The sequence below is a fragment of the Orcinus orca genome, chromosome 10 (assembly GCF_937001465.1).
Source record: "Orcinus orca chromosome 10, mOrcOrc1.1, whole genome shotgun sequence".
Taxonomy (NCBI): Eukaryota; Metazoa; Chordata; class Mammalia; order Artiodactyla; family Delphinidae; genus Orcinus; species Orcinus orca.
In genome coordinates this window covers 55,651,592-55,672,537 of record NC_064568.1, presented here as the reverse complement: position 1 = coordinate 55,672,537, position 20,946 = coordinate 55,651,592, and the positions used below count along the sequence as shown (strand labels likewise).

Sequence of the window (20,946 nt, the reverse complement as noted above, 5' to 3'; positions counted from 1 at the left end):
CCACCAGAGGACACCTGGCATCTACTGTGAACCAGTGCTCAGTACCAGCATGGGCTCATTAAGCCCCACCAGCTCAGATGTTCTGATGAGTTCTGATATTCAGATCTCATTACTTTTAAGCGATGATCCTACAAATTTTATTCAGGCTGTTTTTACTTAAGACTTGGGAGTCTTAAGGGTAACCGGTGCATTTCCCAGGCAGGGGACCTAAGGGGATCTGGGCTGGGCAGGAGGCCCAGGGAAACATAGGTGGCTGGGTTTTTGTTATAGTTAAATTTTAAAAAACAAATCAATATATGGTCTGAACAAAACTTCTGCTAGTGAAATGAGAAACTGAATTAATTCAGGTCTGAAGAACAAGGGACATCTGCTCCTTCCAGCCACAAGGTATTCTCAAGTGACTGAGAACCTAGTGTAAGTATCTGAGGATCAACTCTCGTGATGTTGCAGTCCTACAGGGGAAGGGGAACCCACTACAACCATTAAATACTGCTCTTCCAGAGGTGCACACTAGAAAGACTGATTGTCTTGTGCTCTTGATGCCGAAAACTCGGCTTCTTGTGCACCAGTGCCAAATCGAATCTCGGAGACAGTGTTCTGAGTGAAGTAGAAGAGAATAGCTTTATTGCTTTGCCAGGCAAAGGGGGACAAAGCAGGCTCCTGCCCCAAAAAACTGTGTGTCCTGACCTGGGAGGATGTGATGAGTTTATAGCAATGGTTCAAGGGTGAGGTTGCTGATAAGATTAGGGTGTGCCTCCTTTCATCTGGTCTCAGGTAATCTGCTTAATGAGCTTCTCTGGTTCCTTTAATGTAGTCTCAGGTGGTCTTTCTCTGGTATGAAGAATGTTCACATTTTAAAGAGCTTAAAGACATTGTTATGTGTATCCCTTGAGGGGGAACCAGGACCCTGCCCCAAGGCTGCACAATTGTTTCTTGGCTGCTCCTCCCTCCTCTCTGCATCCCCTCCCTTCCTGCATTAGTAACTGTTTGAATCTGCCCTCTGGAACTCAGGGAGAGTCATGCAGGCCGGAGTTAAGAAACAGGGTACAGGAAGGCTTCTGTGCCCAGGAGCCCCACAGTGTCCTACTCAGTTTCACTCTAAGCACTCTCAGAGGCTTTACTGGGGGAGGGAGAAACCGAGACACGTAGAAGAGTAGAACTAATCCAAGAGTAACTCTTCAGGGAGCGAGAGAGAAGCAGCACACATCCCATCCACCTTTCTATCCTCAGAAAGTTGTTCAGAGCATATCTCATATCTGAATTAGACTACCAAATTCATAATGGGAAACTGTGCCTTAAACGCCAAACAGCTCCTAGACAGACTGCCACCTATGGGGATGCCAGCTGGGTTTACGTATGCTTGCAAGTGCTTACTTAATTGAGAATTAAAGGATATCCTGCCCTAAAACAGCCAAGATGGGGCTCTTTTTTGGCTTTCCAAAACTGATTTTTGCATGCACAGTTAAAGAAAGCCAGCAGAAGCTAAGTTCTTACCCTGTCAGTCAGTCTCCTGGAACACTGCCTACAGGGTCTACTGGAAACAAGAGTGGTAAGAGTTTTTCCCATTTCTAAAATTAGATTAGCATGAGAAAATATTTGTAGGGCTAGCTCCTCAGTTCCTTTGAATTAGAAAGACTTGTAAATTTGAAGTTTTAGAGAGCTCTCATCTTAAATTATTTTATCTATTTTAATTGGTATGCAGAAGCCCCAGAAGGCTTCAAAATGCCAAAACAGCTTCATTGAAAGATTTGTTGTAGAAAGCTAATGCAATATTAATGTTATAACAAGTACCTAAAATAAACAAAAAAAATCCTTTAAAGACTGATGATCCCTGGTCGGGAACTAAGATCCCGCATGCTGTGCAGCATGGCCAAAAAAAAAAAAAGACTGACATAACTACTGCTCTCCTCTAACCTCCCTTCAAGTACTCATTCTAGTAATCCTCTGTCTGAATTGCCTTCCACTCTGAAGACACTATTAAGTGGTTACCATTAGAAATGGAATCACCCGAGGCTATAAGTAAGCCTGTTCAGATCAGAGGCCAACTGAGGGCCACAGTTAAAGAATTTCTTAAACCCAGGGAGGATCCTCAAAAGTTTCTGTAAATAGATTACCAAGATGCAAGGCCACTGGTTTGACTAAACTGACCAGAGCTGATATTCAGAGCCTGATAGGAATTTTTTTTGGCATTCTCCTCTAAGCTCAGTGAGGGAAAGAACATTCCAACATAGGTGGATGGGTAGGTCTTGATATCATTGCTGTGGCAATCCAATTCTTTGAGTAATTAAAAACAGGTGTCTGGGCTTCCCTGGTGGCGCAGTGGTTGAGAGTCCGCCTGCTGATGCAGGGGACATGGGTTCGTGCCCCGGTCCGGGAAGATCCCACATGCTGCGGAGCGGCTGGGCCCGTGAGCCGTGGCCGCTAAGCCTGCGCGTCCGGAGCCTCTGCAATGGGAGAGGCCACAACAGTGAGAGGCTCGTGTAAAAAACAAAAAACAGGTGTCTTTTTTTTTTAAATTACAAATCCAGTCTTTACAGAACCAGAGGTGTGGCTCCACAAACAATTTAAAGCCCACCAGTCCTTTTACCACTCCCAAAACCTCCCTTTGGTTTTTGGCTAAAACACCACTGGTTTTTTTTTTTTTTTTTTGAGTTTAAACATCTTTATTGGAGCATAATTGCTTTACAATGGTACGTTAGTTTCAGCTTCACAACAAAATGAATCAGTTATATATATACATATGTTCCCATATCTCTTCCTGCTTGCGTCACCCTCCCTCCCACCCTCCCTATCCCACCCCTCCAGGCGGTCACAAAGCACCGAGCTGATCTCCCTGTGCTATGCGGCTGCTTCCCACTAGCTATCTACCTTACGTTTGGTAGTGTATACATGTCCATGCCTCTTTATTGCTTTGTCACCGTTTACCCTTCCCCCTCCCCATAGCCTCAAGTCCATTCTCTAGTAAGTCTGTGTGTGAATAAAGACACAGACTTACCACTGGTTTTTAATCTGTGCTTTCCTGATACAAGGAAACCTTTCCCCTCGAGCTAATTATGACTTACAGCAATTTGGTAAATTACACCTTTGTAAGTAGAATTGAAACATTTATCTTTTCTCGCTATCCAACCATTCCCTCCAGAAATTGGAAACTCTTAGGTTCCCAGCACCTTTATCAGGTAAATAAGGAAGAAGGCCACCTCCTGATAGGTACAGGAATCTCAAGGTATTTTGGGGATCTCAAAAAGAGAGAACTTCACCCAAACCTACAGATATTGCAGGCAGAATCTGTGGCAAGCCTTTGGTGTAATTTATCTGGCCTTGAGGTCTTTTAAAGGTTTAATCTAAGATTCCTTATGAAAAGTTCCAACACAGCCAATTTATGAGTCTATGTGGTCAATTACAGACTTATTTCGCAAACAAATTAATATGGCTATATTTGGTAGAAATAAGGGTAATTTTAGAGAAAAAGATTATGCTTCAGTGGATATTAAATTCTAGTTTTGCTAAATGAGGCTTTTTTTTTATATTTACCACCTAAGACTCACTTCTTAGATGGCTCCTTGTTGTTATGCTTTATTACTGTAAAGTTTAATTGAATTATTAAAACAATACTCTAGTTTGTTTCTAAAGCTGATCACAATAATCTATTTTTGGATGAAGATCAGATTCACCATGACCTGCAACCAGGAGATTATGCACACTGGAAAAGACATAAGATAAAAGATCCTGTACAGCCATGTGGGACGGGGCCATATCAGGCTTCCTCTCCTGAATGAACTATAACTCTTGTCTCTGACACCCGACTTTGACTAACTAGGACCAGCACTACCAGACCAGAACAAGAAGACAATGACATCTGAAGTAGACAGCTGACACAAGATGACCCAGGCCTGCACACTATTACTTTGACAATTGCTCACACTTTTGCTTATGAATCCAATGTATTTCTTCCCTGGGCTCAATCATTTGCAAGTTTCAAAAAATTAATCCAAACAAACCACAGGTTTGTGGACCTAAGTCCAGTACTCCTAGGTTTCCTTGGAGGATTTCTCCTCTCCAAGGCTCTAACTGGATGGCCCTTATTTTATTTTAGAAGAAACTCTAGTATTGTGCAAGCTACACATTACCTTCAACATCACTAAGTGGGACCCTCTTACCTGGCCAATTAATGACACCTGTTCTGAACGTGCCCATAAACACTCCTTTTCACTAGATGAAAAGATATTGGGTAGCTCCTAATGGGACCTAATGGACTCATGGAACAAGTTTATGGCCTTGGCTGTCTCCAGGATGGTTAGAAAGATGTGCAACTGGTTTCCCTTGGGCTAAAGGTCACCTATGGGTAGCCTTGGAAACAGCCATTGCCAATTTGCCTTTAATGCTAGTGTGCTGGGTTTCTATCACTTTTCCAATAGTATGACCATTTGGCCGAGATATTTGTTAACTCATAACACATATGAAGAGTCAAATTTCCACTCTGAATACTCCTCTCTCCAGTTTAGAAAAAATACTAGGAAAATGTTATGATTTAGGAGGATCTTGGCTTAAACGTTTCCTACTGACACTGTTACTTCTATTGTCAATCCTATATAGCTCTCTATAAATTAATGAACACGCACAACGCACCTATAAGGTAGAATTGGCATAAGTCCTATTGGACAACTGGAATTGACCATTAGTCCTTGACAGACATCTCACTAGTACCACTCCTTAAACAAGCTATTAAGACCCAACACCAAAGGACATGATGGACCCAGGGCTCATAAGCAACCACCCTGGTGGCATAAGGCAACCAAATATTTGATCACCTAATGCTATCAAAAGATTAAAGATCAAAAGGGGGAACTGATGAGATAAAATTTATATTTTATAGAAGATAAGAAAAATTTAAACATAAAATTTTTCTCTACCCTTTTGGGCCTCCTCCCTCCCTTTGGTGTGTGTTGTACATCTGCATTAACCAGACCTCCTTAGGAGATATCCTCCTTCTTAATCTCGTAAGAGGCCACAATGACCCATGACTCATTACTCACTTTGTACATTTAGATCTGGATTGTGTAAACTGTCAAAAATATGTCACTTGACATATAATCCTTTGTCTCAAAAACTTATATATAACTATGCTTTGACCTCTAAGGGGTGGAACAGTCCTTAGAGCTTTCTTAAAGACTGTCTCCTGATTATAATCCTCAGGTTGGCTCCAATAATATTAAGGTAGAGGAAAATTTCTTCTGGACAGCATGCATTTTCCTACTTCTCAGGTAGGTATTATTTTCCTAATTTATAAACAAATCTTAGAAAAATTAAAATACCTTAGCTACACCTACATAAAGAATCAGCAGCAAAGGTGGGAATGTGAACCCAGATAAGCCATCTTCCAAATTTATGCTTTTAATACCACATTCTGAGAGGCAACACAAAATTGATTCTTATTTTCCCAATAAGAATCTGGACAAGGCAGAACTCAGTGGTAGAAAGAACAATGGCCTGAGATTCAGAAACCCAGACTCTAGTCTAAGATCTGCCACCTTTATTATTGATTAGTTTACCTCTCCGGATCTAAGTTTTCCCACTAATAAAATGCCAGGGTTGAACTACATCACTGAGATGCTGCCCTTCCTATATTGTGAAGGCAAACTTTTAATGCAAATACAGTATGGCAACCTAAACAGATAGAAGGGAATTCACTTTTACCAGGAACTGAGTAAAAGATATAGTACACATATTATGCCAACACCAAACTTGACTAGAAAGGTATTGTCACCACAGGTGAGCAAACAGAGGCTCAAAGAAGTGAGGCAAATTTGTCTATACTCACACTGGCAGTATGTGACAGAGCTAAGGTCTGAATCAAGGCCTATTTAGTAGGCTCTTTCCTCGACTTTACATTGCCTCCTGAATTGAATCTTATCTAGAATTTTCATCATCTTTCTACCCCTCAAAAGCCAGACTATCCCTGTGCCCACTTCTATGGAATAAGGATTAAGTCTTACAGAGAGAAACCAACACCTTTCCCTTTTTTAAATGAAATAATTAAGGGCAGGAATGAGCTAACTGGTTTATAAAGAAGGGACTGTCAAGTGCCATTTTTCAAGATACTATGTACCTCAGCAGTCAAATGCCCTATAATTCAGTGAGTGCCCAAAAATGTACTCAGCACCAGATATAGAGTATGAAAAACCCCACTTTCATTTTTATAACCCTCACCGAGTTATCTCACTAACTGCCTACCCACTAACTGCCTCCATCTAAACAACGAAACATAATATTCCGACCCTTTAGCCAACTCTTATTCTGAGTACTAGTCGCAGATCTCCTAACTCTAACATGAATTGGAGGCCAACCCGTAGAACACCCATACATAATTGTAGGCCAATCAGCATCCATCTTATATTTTCTCTTAATCCCTAGTGTTAATACCAGTAACTAGTCTTATCGAAAATAAACTCCTAAAATGAAGAGTCTTTGTAGTATAACAAAATACCCCGGCCTTGTAAACCGGAAAAGGAGAAACTCACACCTCCCTAAGACTCAAGGAAGAAGCATTAAACCTCACCACCAGCACCCAAAGCTGAAATTCTACATAAACTATTCCTTGAAAACGTTTATTGTAGAATAACCACCAGGCTACAGTACTATGTCAGTATTGAAAATAATTTATTTTATAATACTTTTGTTGTGTAAGTCATATACACATGCATGTCCACATATCAATAATAGCGTCTTCCTGTAAATGTATACATATACATGCTATGTATTACTGTGCATTCATTTATTTTCCCCACGAGCAGTTAAAGGTCATATTAAATTTTATTAATTTTACATATTACATAATATTATTGATCGTACATAGGACATGTCATTAACGGTGATCTTTATAAGACATCTGGTTCTTACTTCAGGACCATTTTAACTTAAAATCGCCCACTCGTTCCCCTTAAATAAGACATCTCGATGGGTTAATGACTAATCAGCCCATGCTCACACATAACTGAGATTCCATACATTTGGTATTTTTTATTTTTTTGGGGGGGCCTGCACAGACTCAGCTATGACCTTAAAAGGTCTCGTCACAGTCAAGCAAATTGTAGCTGGACTTGTATGTATTTTTTATTTGACTAGCACAACCAACATGTGCAATTAAATTAATGGTTACAGGACACAGTACTCCATTATTCCCCCCAGGCTCAAAAAACTGTATCTCGTAGTGGATCAAACCCCCCTTACCCCCTACAAAACTAACCATCTGCTTAGATATTCACCACCCCCCTAGACAGCTTCGTCCCTAGATCTACGAACAATTTTTTTCATAAATCAATACTAAATCTGATACAAGCCCCATAATGAAATTATACGAACATCTTTTACACCCCATGGGTTAATGTAGCTTAAATTTTTTCATAAAGCAAGACACTGAAAATGTCTAGATGGGCTTCGCCAGCCCCATCAACATAATGGTTTGGTCCCAGCCTTACTATTAATTCTTAACAGACTTACACATGCAAGCATCCACATCCCTGTGAGAATGCCCTCCAAATCACAAAGATCAAAAGGAGCGGGTATCAAGCACGCTACACTAGCAGCTCACAACACCTTGCTTAGCCACACCCCCACGGGACACAGCAGTGATAAAAATTAAGCCATGAACTAAAGTTTGACTAAGTCATGTTAACTAGGGTTGGTAAACTTCGTGCCAGCCACCGTGGTCATACGACTGACCCAAATTAATAGAGACACGGCGTAAAGAGTGTTAAGGAATCATACAAAATAAAGTCAAATCCTAATTAAGCTGTAAAAAGCCATAATTAAAACTAAGCTAAACCACGAAAGTTACTTTAGTACAATCTGAGTACACGACAACTAAGACCCAAACTGGGATTAGATACCCCACTATGCTGAGTCGTAAACTAAATAGTCACAAAACAAGACTATTCGCCAGAGTACTACTGGCAACAGCCTAAAACTCAAAGGACTTGGCGGTGCTTCATATCCCTCTAGAGGAGCCTGTTCTGTAACCGATAAACCCCGATTAACCTCACCAACCCTTGCTACTTCAGGCTATATACTGCCATCTTCAGCAAACCCTAAAAGGGAGCGAAAGTAAGCATAACTACCATACATAAAAACGTTAGGTCAAGGTGTAACCTATGGGATGGGAAGAAATGGGCTACATTTTCTATATTAAGAACACCCCTTATATCCACACGAAAGTTTTTATGAAATCTAAAAACTAAAGGAGGATTTAGTAGTAAATTAAGAAGAGTGCTTAATTGAATAAGGCCATGAAGCACGCACACACCGCCCGTCACCCTCCTCAAGTATCACAGCAAAGCCCCAGCTCACTAACCCATGCTAAGCAACTATACGAGAGGAGACAAGTTGTAACAAGGTAAGCATACTGGAAAGTGTGCTTGGACAAAACAAGATATAGCTTAAACAAAGCATCTAGTTTACACCTAGAAGATTCTACGATCCGTGTATATCTTGAACCATACCTAGCCCATAGCCCCTCCCACCGCTACTACCATAAACTAATCAAATAAAACATTCACCATACATCTAAAGTATAGTAGATAGAAATTTAATCACCAATGGCGCTATAGAGAAAGTACCGTAAGGGAAAGATGAAAGAAATATTAAAATTAAAAAAAAAGCAAAGCTTACCCTGGCTACGGAATCGTAAGACTCTTTCTGGGTTAGCACAGGTATGAAAGGCAGTCTACTTCTTTTCATTCCTTTCATAAATAATACATCTCAATGCAACTGAGCATCTTCACACACTAAATGTTACTAGTATTAGTGTTATTTATTCTCTAATAGAGATATGACAACTGTATTTTAATCCAAAATATAGGTACCAAAAGTAAGAGAAAAAATTAAATTACACTGGTTTCATTACTTCAAGAATTATGAAGTACTTCCATCAAATTATCTTATTTAATAATCATGACAATGCTTTGTGCTGGCATGTCAGGCAGTGTGCTTTGACTTTTAGGGGAACTAGCTCATTTGTTCTCCATAACAATTCATTAAATCTACATAAGACCTACGAGGTGAGCACGAATTTCCTTATATCACAGATGGAGCAATTAAAACAGTGGGAACGGGCTTCCCAGGTGGCGCAGTGGTTGAGAGTCCGCCTGCCGATTCAGGGGACAGGGGTTCGTGCCCCGGTCCGGGAAGATCCCACGTGCCGCGGAGCGGCTGGGCCCGTGAGCCATGGCCGCTGAGCCTGCGCATCCAGAGCCTGTGCTCCGTAACGGGAAAGGCCACAACAGTGAGAGGCCCGCGTACAGCAAAAAAAAAAAAAAAACAAAGTGGGAGCCAGTAATGAAAAAATGGCTAGCTGACTCTAGAGCTGCAAACTCTTGGAAACTATGCTTTGATGCCTTGTAGAGAAAGATTATTCCCATTTTAGAGATAGGGAAAATGAATTTTGGTTTCTTAGGCAGCGTCAAGTGAGTGGTAAATTCAGCACTCAGATTCTGAGTTAATGTTCTGACTTAATCCAGTGCATTTCCCATTTCACTACAATGTCTCTTTAACATTAAAACCTTACACTTGTGTACAACTTTCCATCTTAGAAAAACATAGCATTAAAATTTAACAACCCTGTGAAGGATGTACCATTCGTAACTTACAGACGATGTAAGGAGTGATCACAACAGGTTGGTAAATTAGACACGGTAAGTTTAGATAACTGTAATGTAAACCATGTCTTGAGATCTTATTCAGTCAAATTTAAAGCTCTAAAAGTAAGAAAGCAAGCGTCTTCTATGTTTAAGAGGCAAGGATCAATTTCAATCCTAGTAGGTTGTCTTTGATCATCTCAGCACATCTCCAATATATCCTGGAGCAGTTTGTTTTCATCTGTATTACAGTTTCTGTATTTTCTCTCTCTATAAGTATCTGAGTTCCTTGTTTGTAGGGACGAGGGACTCAGCCTACCTGGCATGTAGTAGCCACTCAACAAATGATGGAAAACCATCCTGAAAAAACCTAACATTACTGTTAGCCCTCGGTGATGTACAGGGGTCGATTTACATCACCCCAAACAGGACCATCCTAACCATACGCCCCTCTTTGGTATCCGATTTAAATGCAGCCCCAATGAATGAAATAAAACTGCAGGCGCCACGGTAAACCAGAGCACGGTAAGAAAACAAGCACTAGGGAGAACCGAGGACCAAGCGGGGCCCGACCCGGCTCGCGCGAGTAGACGCGGTCGAGGATGCCGGGCGGGCCGCTCCCTGGTCCAAGGTCTGGAGAAATGACGCGTCTCTCCGCACCGGCGACAGCAGCAGAGGGTGGTCCCGGCACCGCCCGCGCCCCCGGGCCGGCCAAAGCGGGTCACTCACCCCGAACACAGGCTCCGTGGGGCCGCCCCCAGGGCCGCCGAGTTTCGATTCCCCAGCGTTTGGAAACGGACCAAAAACAAACCGGGTCGCTAGGGGTCACCGCGGGCTTCCTGTTTCCTCAAAGACAGCGCCGCTTCCCCGGCAAAGGCAGCCGCTCCGGGAACGCCGCGGAGGGACTCCCATTTCTCCCGCCTCGGTGGCGCCAGGGCCGGCGCCGCCGGCCAGTCGGCTACAGCCCGGGAGGCTCTGGAAGGAGGGCCGAGCCAAGGCCGAAGGCCGAGCCACCGCCGGAGAAGGCCGGTTACCCGGCCCCGTCAGCGCCCGCCCTAGCCCCGCGCCGCACAGGGGGAGCGCAGCGACGGGGCTGGCCAGGAGGGCGTCCTACTCACGACCGGAAACGGGGCCTCCAGTAATCCACGGCTCGGAGCCTGGGCCGCGCAAGCAAACCGGAAGTCATGCCGGAGGAAGATGGGAGGGCGTTCGCCAAGCCAGTGCTGGGGCTGGGTGGGGGAAAAGTGCGCAGAAAAGGAGGGCGCAGCGTACTACGCGCCCCGTGAGCCTCCGCCGCCGGGTGGGCGGGGCCGGGGCGTGCTACGTGTCGTGAGCATACGCAGCAGGGTGGGCGGGGCCGCGGCGTACTACGTGTATAGTGAGCTCCCGCGACTGGACTGGCGCGGCCCCGGCGACGCGGGAGGCGGAGGCGGTGCGCCAGTGTGGTAAGACGTTATCCGCCTTGGCGGAGGTTGAGTCGCTGGCCTCCTACAGCGCCGTCTTTTTCCCTCAGCGTCCGCTTGGGGGTCCCCGAACGTTGTAGCGCGTGTTGGCTCCGCATAGTAGCGCTCTTGTGGGTTTCTAGTTCCGTGGCCGGGAACTGGGGACCCGTGACGATTCGCGCCTGCGGGGGAGCTGTTAACAACCCGACTAGTTTCGGGGCGTTGCTCCGGGTCCCTTAGTTATTCCGCACACAGCTCTTGTTAACATTGTGGAAGCTGTTGACTTAGGAGGGTGTACTCGGCTCAGAGGATGGACAGGCCTGAGCTGTGGGGTCACGAGTAGTTGAGTTGGGGGCCGTCCTTGGAGGTCGCAGGCAGACGGAACCCCTCCAGCTGTAGGCCTATTTTTGATTAAACGAATAAAGGAGAAAATGGTTAATTATAGGGCATTTATCCTTACTGACTGCCAGTTAGCAACAGTGATACTCCTCCCCAGCCCTTTCGACTAAGGACTTAAATATTGTTGGAGTCAGTGTTATGTTGGAAGATGTTTCTGCATCAATTTTTTAAAAAAATTAATTTTATTTATTTATTTTTGGCTACGTTGGGTCTTCGTTGTTGCATCTGGGCTTTCTCTAGCTGCGGCGAGCGGGGGCAACTCTTCGTTGCGGTGCGCGGGCTTCTCATTTCGGTGGCTTCTCTTGTTGCGGAGCACGGGCTCTAGGTGCGTGGGCTTCAGTAGTTGTGGCACTCAGGCTCAGTAGCTGTGGCTCTTGGGCTCTAGAGTGCAGGCTCGGTAGTTGTGGTGCCCAGGCTTAGTTGCTCCGCGGCATATGGGATCTTCCCAGACCAGGGCTTGAGCCCGTGTCCCCTGCATTGGCAGGTGGATTCTTAACCACTGTGCCACCAGCGAAGCCCCGCATCGCAGTTCTAATTCATCAACCAACAGTCAGCTCATCAAGGATGGATTCGGCTCTAGGGTTTACTTTAAAATATTTTTCTGTTGTTGTTAAGCCTCTCATTTTGCTTTAGATTTAAGTGAAAATTCACAGCTGTTATGAGCAAAGAGCACAACTTAAAGTTGACATGACATTTAAAAAATACTTTAAAATCTGTATTAATGTAATCATTTAGAAAGATCCATTCACTTCAGTTTATCAGGCTGGGACGTAAGAGCAGTGTTTTTAATATTTTGGACAAGAATCTTTTTTCGATTGGCTTGGTAATGCGCTTTACAGAATAAAAGCAAACCACCAAGAGGTATATTTTGCCTAGTTTTTGAAGAATGCTAACAAAATCGGTTGAGGCACCCCAAAATCATCAAAAGTAAAACGATAATCTGGTTTCTGATTTGTAGATCTAGAAATGTTGAATCTTTACTCACAATTTAGAATAATTTGAGACTTGTTGAAAAAGAAGGAAAATTCATTTTTATCTTTTCTCTCTGAGTAAATAAGATGACTTAGCTCAGTATTTTACTATATGTGATCAGTCTGTTTTCGTTTTAATAATACACACTTCCCTATTATAATAATGAAAAAAGTGGGTCTTATTAACAATACTATTTGCTTATTCAGAATGCATAGCCTATCAATTTAGTCAAGTAAAACATCCTAATTTTTTTTTGCCAGGGAATGGGGGCGGGGAGAGTCATACCCACGGTAGGTTATGACAAAATGTAATACAGATATTTGTTAAATTGAGCTGAAATGGTCACTTTCTATCCACTCATGCATCCGCTTTAATTAAGTTTAGCAAATAAATTATTAAAGAAAACTTGCCACACTTATGCTTTGTTATAAGCAGAAGTTGAAGTTTTATTACAATCTTGCTGTAAGGAAAAAGACCTCCGATAAGTCAAATAAAAGATACAGTCTTGGTAGGGACATTTTATGGGAAAAGAAAATGGTTAGATAATTATCATTAAAGTAGATAACAGAAAGAAAGGAATTTGGGGGACATTAGACTCTTAACTAATAGTCAATTGCTTAGGTGAGTGGATGGTTTTCCAGAGCAAATCTTAATTCTACTAAAGTTTATTGGAAGGTTGCTTAGGCTTTTTTTTCAGGAATGTTCATTTCACCGCAAGAGAGGAGTTGTGAATTACAGTCATCCAAAAAAGCATCTGTACCGGCCAGGTTTGGGACAATTTTTTTAAAACCATTATTACATCTTCTATAACTACAAATGAAGTCTGAAATTTTCAAAACGATTCAGGTCTTTATAAACATATACTTGACACAAGGCACTTTTTAAAAGGTCCTGTTTTACAGGTTGTAGTAAACAAAAAAATAGGTAACACAAGATATTCTCCCCACCCTGTCCCGCCTTCTCCCATCCTCTCACCAAGGTCCTGATAATTTCCATCAGGAGCTGCTCCTGAAGCATAGAGTGAGGACTGGCTTCAGTGAGATTCCCTTTACCCTGGGGTAGGTTGGATTCCAAAACAATATCTGAACAAAGAATATAGGCCCTGGCACAACTCTTGACTGTGGCTCAGCCTCCTTCTGTTTTTAGGCAACTGTGCATCATTAGAGCTGCTTCAAACCTTATTTTTTGTTTAATTAGGCACTATGTTAAAACAATGAAAAAAGTGCTGTTGTGTTTTGTTTTTTTAGTGGGAGCTATATATTTCTAAGCTGTGACGAATATTTACTGTTAGAGGAAAGAGAATACATCTTTTGAGGAAAATTTGTAAAGCGAATTTTGGGTTAGTGATTTAAATTTTATATTAGTTTAATTTGATTAAATCATACCATCCTAGAGATCATGTTTTCTGTGTCTCTACCCTGTGTTTTGTGAGTACTGTGTACGTGTGGCTCTGCGGTGTCAGCAGGACAGAATTAAGATGTCAAAACCTTTAAGTTGAAATAGCAATGTCACTTTTCATATTAAAATCAGCTTCAATGTCCTTTTGTCCATTAATGTCTTAAAAGCATTCTTCCTCTCTTCTCCCCCACCTATCACATGTCCAGGTTAAAAGCCTTAGGGTAAGGGAATGGTTTCAGTGGCAGAGATACAAAACAGATTCAAAAATACTACCAATAATGAAAAATCTGGTATCTGAGCCTACATAGTCTGTTTTCCTTCTTTCCTCCCATACCTGGTTGCTCATACTGCTACCCCCCCCAACCAAAACACATACACACACACACACACAGAATGTCGTGAATTGCAGAATCAAAGTTCATGATTTCTGTTACACTGTGTATCTGAATCTGTGAATATGCCTGAAGCAGCAGGCAAACTGGGCGTCATGGATCCCTAACCCTTAACCTTGGAAAGTACATGAAGGCTTTCCAGGGGGTTATGTAAATGATAGTTTAAGGGTATTAATTTTCACGCTGTTTACTTGCATGTTTCTTTCCTAAAATTGATCTACCTCAGAGTGTGCCTAAACCAGGGCAGCTTTCCCCTTTCCTCTTTTGTAATTGTCCCTCTCCCACTCTACAATTAAAGCAATACATTTAATCTGACCTAAGTCTTGTTAGAAAGTAAATGATTCTAATAACTGGGTAGCTAATTGTTTCACAAGAGTAGTAATTTCCAATGGCTTTTGAAAATGCTTCAGAAAAACTCAATTGAGTTGTCAGCTGATCATTAAAAATAATTTTATGACATACCCCATGTGATTTTTGATACATAATTTAGTGGTTCAGAAGAATGATTATTGATATAACCAGAAATCCTTCTGCTCCCAAATATTTGGAATGGAAGAACACAAAATGTAAGAATAGGATCAGCTTGAACCCTGTTTCTTCCTAACAACAAATAATATTCATTCTGATACATGACCTAAATGGGGGGAGAAGGTGCTATCCATTTCTGTATGAGATGCATTTCTAATAAAACTGACTTACAATATTTTATAATGATCATAATTTATATTGAGTTTCTCATTTGATCAGTAGTGCTCTAGTAAATTAATGATAACACAATACTGATGACAATTTTTAAAATTTATGTTCTCAGGAATTTTAAAATATACTCTTTCGTGTAGAGAAATATGATCAATTTAAAGTATTTTCAAGCACTAAAATATGTTGCGATAAGCTTGTGTGGGGGAAGTGAGATAATATGAATTCAAGGAGAAAAGGAATAATATCAGTTTCCTAACTGTGGAAGGAGATCTTGTTCATGTGCTTTTCAAATGCATGGGTTGATAGTAGATATCAAATTACTATGGCATTTACATTCCATTTATAAAAGGGATATATCCTACTGTCTCTAGCAGCTAGCCTTATCCTGGACAGGCAATCTGTGCTTCATAATAACTTTGTGACTTGAAATGTTTGTAGTCAGTAGGAATTAGCTTCTGACAGCTTTCATTTTTTAAAAAATAAACATGAATGTCATAACTGTATGCATAGAAACTAAATGCAGTGACTTTCTTTTGGAAACATATGTAGGTGAAGAAAAATTTAATAGTCTTAGAAAGCCTTTGATGTAAGGAGTAGGGAGAAGAAATATGAGAAGAGCTAACAGAAGACCAGCAGCAGAGACCCCAGGATGGTGTTGGAAGATTGTACAGAGAAGGAAAAAAGATCCAGTAAGGGGAATTCTACACTTCTTCCTAAATGAAATAAGAGCAACCCTTCTCTGAGGCTTGATACTTACACTCTTACTATCTGAGATATGAATTAATTAGTTTATTCAATACTTAACAAATATTCATTCAGAACGTACCATGTGTCATTGTTTTAGGCACTGAGATGAAACGGGCAAAATAGCTTTTTAATGTATAAAGAAGTAAAATCTATCACAGAGAAGTCAGTCACATAGACAAGACCTATGTGAAATTTAACATGATGAGAAATTACTTCCCATTAATTTTTTTTCATGACAGTTTCTATATATGCCTATGAAGAAAATAAACTTTTTCCCCTGTTTAAAATGGGAAGAGAGGAAGAAATAATTTTATTTTGTGACTGTCACATATACACTATAAAAACCAAGAAGATAAAGTCAGCTTTTCAGAGGAAAGACATTTTTATAAAGCTACCAAATAAACAGCAATGAAAGGATGACATTAAACTTCAGTAAGATGTATAGAAAGAAGTTAAATTAGATTTTTCAAGTAGACTATGTAGCAAAAGAGAGGGAAAATTTCCAAACCCATTTCACAGCTCACATGATATAAAAGTGAAATCATTGACTTTGTAACAGCTGCAAAATTACAGACATAATTTCCAACTGTAGGTTTTTCAGTTGTCTGTGAATAGTCAGTTGATTCTTAAAATTCCAAAAACAAAAAGATGTGTGTTTTTTTTTAATTCACTTATATTTTGTTAATCATTTTCTCTTGACCATCATTTTATGTCATTCCCTTTTGGCTTTAATAACCCCCTCCCTCTCATCCCGTAGCCAGTCTGATCACCTGATTTTGTAGATTTTACCATTTAGCTAATCTTTTGGATCTTTTTCATAGTCTCTACTATGCCACAGTTTCCTATCCAACTATTATAATAGTTTCCTTTAATTAGTTCTAACTTTTTGTTTTTTAGTTTCCAAGTCATTCTTTATATGGATAGCTAAATGGTCTTTTAAAAATGTAAATCTTACCATTACGTTTCTCCTCTTAAACTCCTGGAATGACTCCTTAGCTTGTTTTAAAAGTCTATTCTTAGTCTAGCCTAGCCTATTTTACCACCAGCTTCTAGAAACACTGCCAGCTCAGACATTGAAATTGGATATCTTTACTCCTTTATAAGTTTTCATTCAGTTAACCCTGATTATGATTTTAGAATATTTACTTTCTTAGATTATCATTTGACATCTTTTCTAAATTTAAAAATTCTCAGAGAATTGGGGAACTCCAGAAAAATTTTCAATATTAGTGTGAGAATTATGGCTCTACTTCTTACTTGTCCTAAAATGATATCACATTTAAAAGAGGATCCTATATCTTCAGATAATGGATACCAGCTTCAGAACATATGAAGCAAAACTAGGCAGAACTAGGAGACATGCCCACAATACTGGAAGATTTTAACAGGTTTCCCTCACTAACTCATAGAATTAAAAAAAATACATTAATGAAATAGATGATTGAATAAAATTATTAGCATCACACTCATTAGGATGGCTATTATCAGAAATAAAACCAAAATTGAAAATATTCATCTTAAAATTAATATGGAATCTCAAGGGAACTCAAATAGCCAAAACAATCTTGAGAAAGACGAACAAAGCTGGTGGCTTCCCATTTGCTGACCTCAAAACATATTACAAAGCTGCAGAATCAAAACATTGTACTGGTGTAAAGACATACATATAGACCAATGGAATAGAATGGAGAGCACAAAAAGATCCTCACATATATGATTTTCAACAGATGTGCCAAGACCATCCCATGGGGAAATGTGGTTGGAAAAACTGAATATTGGTATGCAAAACAATGAAGTTTGACCCTTATCTCACACTGGAAAAATTAAAATGGATCAAAGACCTAAATGTAACAACTAAAACTATGACACACTTAGAAGAAAAATAGGGAGAGGGCTTCATGACATTAGATTTGACAATTTCTTGGATGTGACACCAAAAGCATAGGCAACAAAAGAAAAAATAGGTAACTAAAGGTCTCTAAATCAATCACTAATAAAATGTTAAAAAATCATTATCGGGGCTTCCCTGGTGGCGCAGTGGTTGGGAGTCCACCTGCCGATGCAGGGGACACGGGTTTGTGCCCCGGTCCGGGAAGATCCCACATGCTGCAGAGCGGCTGGGCCCATGAGCCATGGCCACTGGGCCTGTGCGTCTGGAGCCTGTGCTCCGCAACGGGAGAGGCCACAACAGTGAGAGGCCCGAGTACCGTATCTGCAGTATTAGTGGAAGAAATTTTACCTTTAAGCAAATCAGCTGTGTGATTTACATGACAATATAGCTTAGATAAAGGTCAATTGAGAATGGGCACATGTAGGGAGAAATAACTAAGCTGCTCTGAAATTAATACTCTCCTTGTTCAACCTACTGATATAATTCTAATCTTTTTATAACAGTATTGCATTTGGTAGCCAGCCTGAAGAACTTAATTATTCTTGTTTGATCTGTTGTTTTATTCTCACAAGTCTTAATATACTGAATAATAGAAAATACTAGGATTCTTGCAGCCATCCAATATAGACATAAAGCATATAAACTGATTACTAAGGTTTAAAGTTGGCATTTAGCACAATTTATCAGATTTCTACTTATTTGTTAACTTTTTCCTGGAAACAATTTAAAGCTGCAAAAGATACCATCCTCTAAATATGCCAGTAAGCTGTTTCTTTCCATTCTATCAATACTTTGATTTCTTATTTTGGATGAAATCCATCAGTTATACTCATTATTAAAACAAAAAAAGAAAAGAAAATATTAAGCATCTTGGAGCATTTATTGAGCTAGAAGCTACCCAGCAGTGTCTGCATAAAGTAGTCCCTGAATGATAAAGATAAATTACAACTTTGCACTGATAATAGGCTCTTAAATTCCTGTTGAATTGTTAAATATAATCTAAGGTTGACATACAGGCACAAATTGGTTAATTAGGTATGAATGAACAGCAAATTTTAAATTTACATTATAGAGAAGATTAAGGAGAAATGCATTTTAAGTTTAGAAGCAAACTACCTAATCATTTGTTAAGTTGAGCACTTGAGAAAAATCATGAAGGAAAGACTAAATAGAGTGCTCTCATTCTGCATTGGTTTCTGCATATTTTAATTTTCTTATCTAACTATAAATATAGCTCATTTAAAAGCAGTCTAGAAAGGAAGTCAAACACTTATTATATGTATTTAGTGTAGGAGCACTGAAATGGGTTTTTTCATATGCTTTTTCATTTCATCATTAAAACCATCCTATGAATTATAATATTATTACCATCAACATGAACAGATGATAAAATGATAGATTATTTAACTGATTTGCCTTAATTTTAAAATCTCATAGGAAATGAAGCCAAAATTTAAATCCAGAGCTACGATTGATATTCAACTGATACACAAACAGCCATACTAGTTTTTAAATAATTTGAATATTGTTACTATCTAGGACAGCTTTAACGCTGAAGTTCATATTATTTTCATTATCTCATAATATAAATATTCACTCAGTGCTTCTCTTTGGCAAGTATTCTTTTAAGTGCTAGGGATACAGTGGTTAACAAGATAGACTGACTTGCCAGTGGATTTTCCTTGTCTTGTAGAGGACCTCATTAAATAAACTACAATACAGTGTGTTGAGCGGCATGGAGAGGGGGTAGAGATTGCTGGGGGCACACGGTAGGGGCATTGACTCTTACTCAGTAATTTTTCAGATTGGCTTAGACATCACCTCTTCTCAGTAGCCTGACACACCCCCTACCTGGAAGTCTCAGGTGTGCCCCATACACTTCCAAATCATTCTGCATTGGTCTCATAATAGCACTTAATGTTATTTGAGGAGAGGAATTTTGTCTTTCCTTTAGCATTATCTGGCTCATAGCAAACCCTCAAGAAGTATTTTAGAACAAAGAAAATAGAATTGAGGTCTGAAACAGCAGCAAGCAAGTGAGAGAACAGTTTTACATAAGCTTTTAGGTAGTGAGGTGGGAAATGACAGAGATAATCCTTATAATGTAGGAGGAAAGTTTATCCTTTGAGACTGAGGAGAATGGTCTGAGATTTAAAAAGGTTTAGAATAATCACTGAAGAATTGCAAGAGGAAAAAGAGAATACATAAAAAGGATAGCCTTAAAGATGTGCTGAGGCCTCATCTGAGGTTGAAGTCTCTGAATTTGTAGTGGTACCAATAGGCGTGACTACATAATATCCTCCAAGAATCAGCAGCTCAGATTCAAGACCTCGACGACCAAGGGTGTATTCCTTTGTTTTTAAATTAAATTAAATTAATTTTTTATATAGCAGGTTCTTATTAGTTATCTGTTTTATACATATTAGCATATATATGTCAATCCCAATCTCCCAATTCACCCCCCCCATCACCAACCCCCTGCTTTCCCACCTTGGTGTCCATATGTTTGTTCCCTACACCTATGTCTCTATTTCTGCCTTGCATACCAGTTCATCTGTACCATTTTTCTAAACTCCACATATATGTGTTAATATACGATATTTGCTTTAATCTTTCTGACTTACTTCACTCTGTATGACAGTCTCTAGGTCCATCCATGTCTCTACAAATGTCCCAATTTGGTTCCTTTTTTTGGCTGAGTAATATTCCATTCTATATATGTACCACATCTTATTTATCCATTCGTCTGTCAGTGGGCATTTAGGTTGCTTCCATGACCTGGTTATTGTAAATAGTGCTGCAATGAATTGGGGTGCATGTGTGTTTTTTTCTTTTTCTCTTTGTTATCTTTACTTTTTTAAAATATCTTTTTTGGAGTGTAATTGCTTTACAATGTTGTGTTAGTTTCTGCTGAATAACAAACTGAATCAGCTATACATATACATATATCCCCATATCCCCTCCCTCTTGTGTCTCCCTCCCACCTCCCTATCCCACCCCTCCAGGTGGTCACAGAGCACCGAGCTGATCTCCCTGTGCTATGCAGCTGCTTCCCACTAGCTATCTATTTTACATTTGGTAGTGTATATATGTCAGTGCTACTCTTTCACTTTGTCCCAGCTTACCTTTCCCCCTCCCCATGTCCTCAAGTCCATTCTCTATGCCTGCATCTTTATTCCTGCCATACCCCTAGGTTCATCAGAAAAAAGTTTTTTTTTTTTTTCAGATTCCATATATATGTGTTAGCATACAGTATTTGTTTTTCTCTTTCTGACTTACTTCACTCAGTATGACAAACTCTAGGTCCATCCACCTCACTACAAATAACTCAGTTTTGTTTCTTTTTATGGCTGAGTAATATTCAATTGTATATATGT

At 40.1% G+C, this 20,946-nt stretch overlaps 2 protein-coding genes across 7 annotated transcripts in view; one reads left to right on the top strand and one right to left on the bottom strand.

Moving 5' to 3' along the window:
- AZI2 (5-azacytidine induced 2) overlaps nt 1-10,499 on the bottom strand; it is a 36,674-nt gene extending 26,175 nt beyond the window's left edge. For both annotated transcript variants that reach the window (XM_004279672.4, XM_033405449.2), the window contains exon 1: nt 10,359-10,499. The gene's annotated coding sequence lies outside the window, so the exon portion shown is untranslated. The remainder of the gene's footprint in view (nt 1-10,358) is intronic.
- A 456-nt stretch (nt 10,500-10,955) lies between these two features.
- Nucleotides 10,956-20,946, top strand: part of ZCWPW2 (zinc finger CW-type and PWWP domain containing 2) — a 139,785-nt gene continuing 129,794 nt past the window's right edge. For 2 of the 5 annotated variants that reach the window (XM_049715950.1, XM_049715951.1), the window contains exon 1: nt 11,098-13,209. In XM_049715950.1, coding sequence (XP_049571907.1) covers nt 13,142-13,209 — 68 coding nt within the window. In that variant the 5' untranslated portion in view covers nt 11,098-13,141. The other 3 variants (XM_033405450.2, XM_049715952.1, XM_049715948.1) reach the window with 3 other exon arrangements.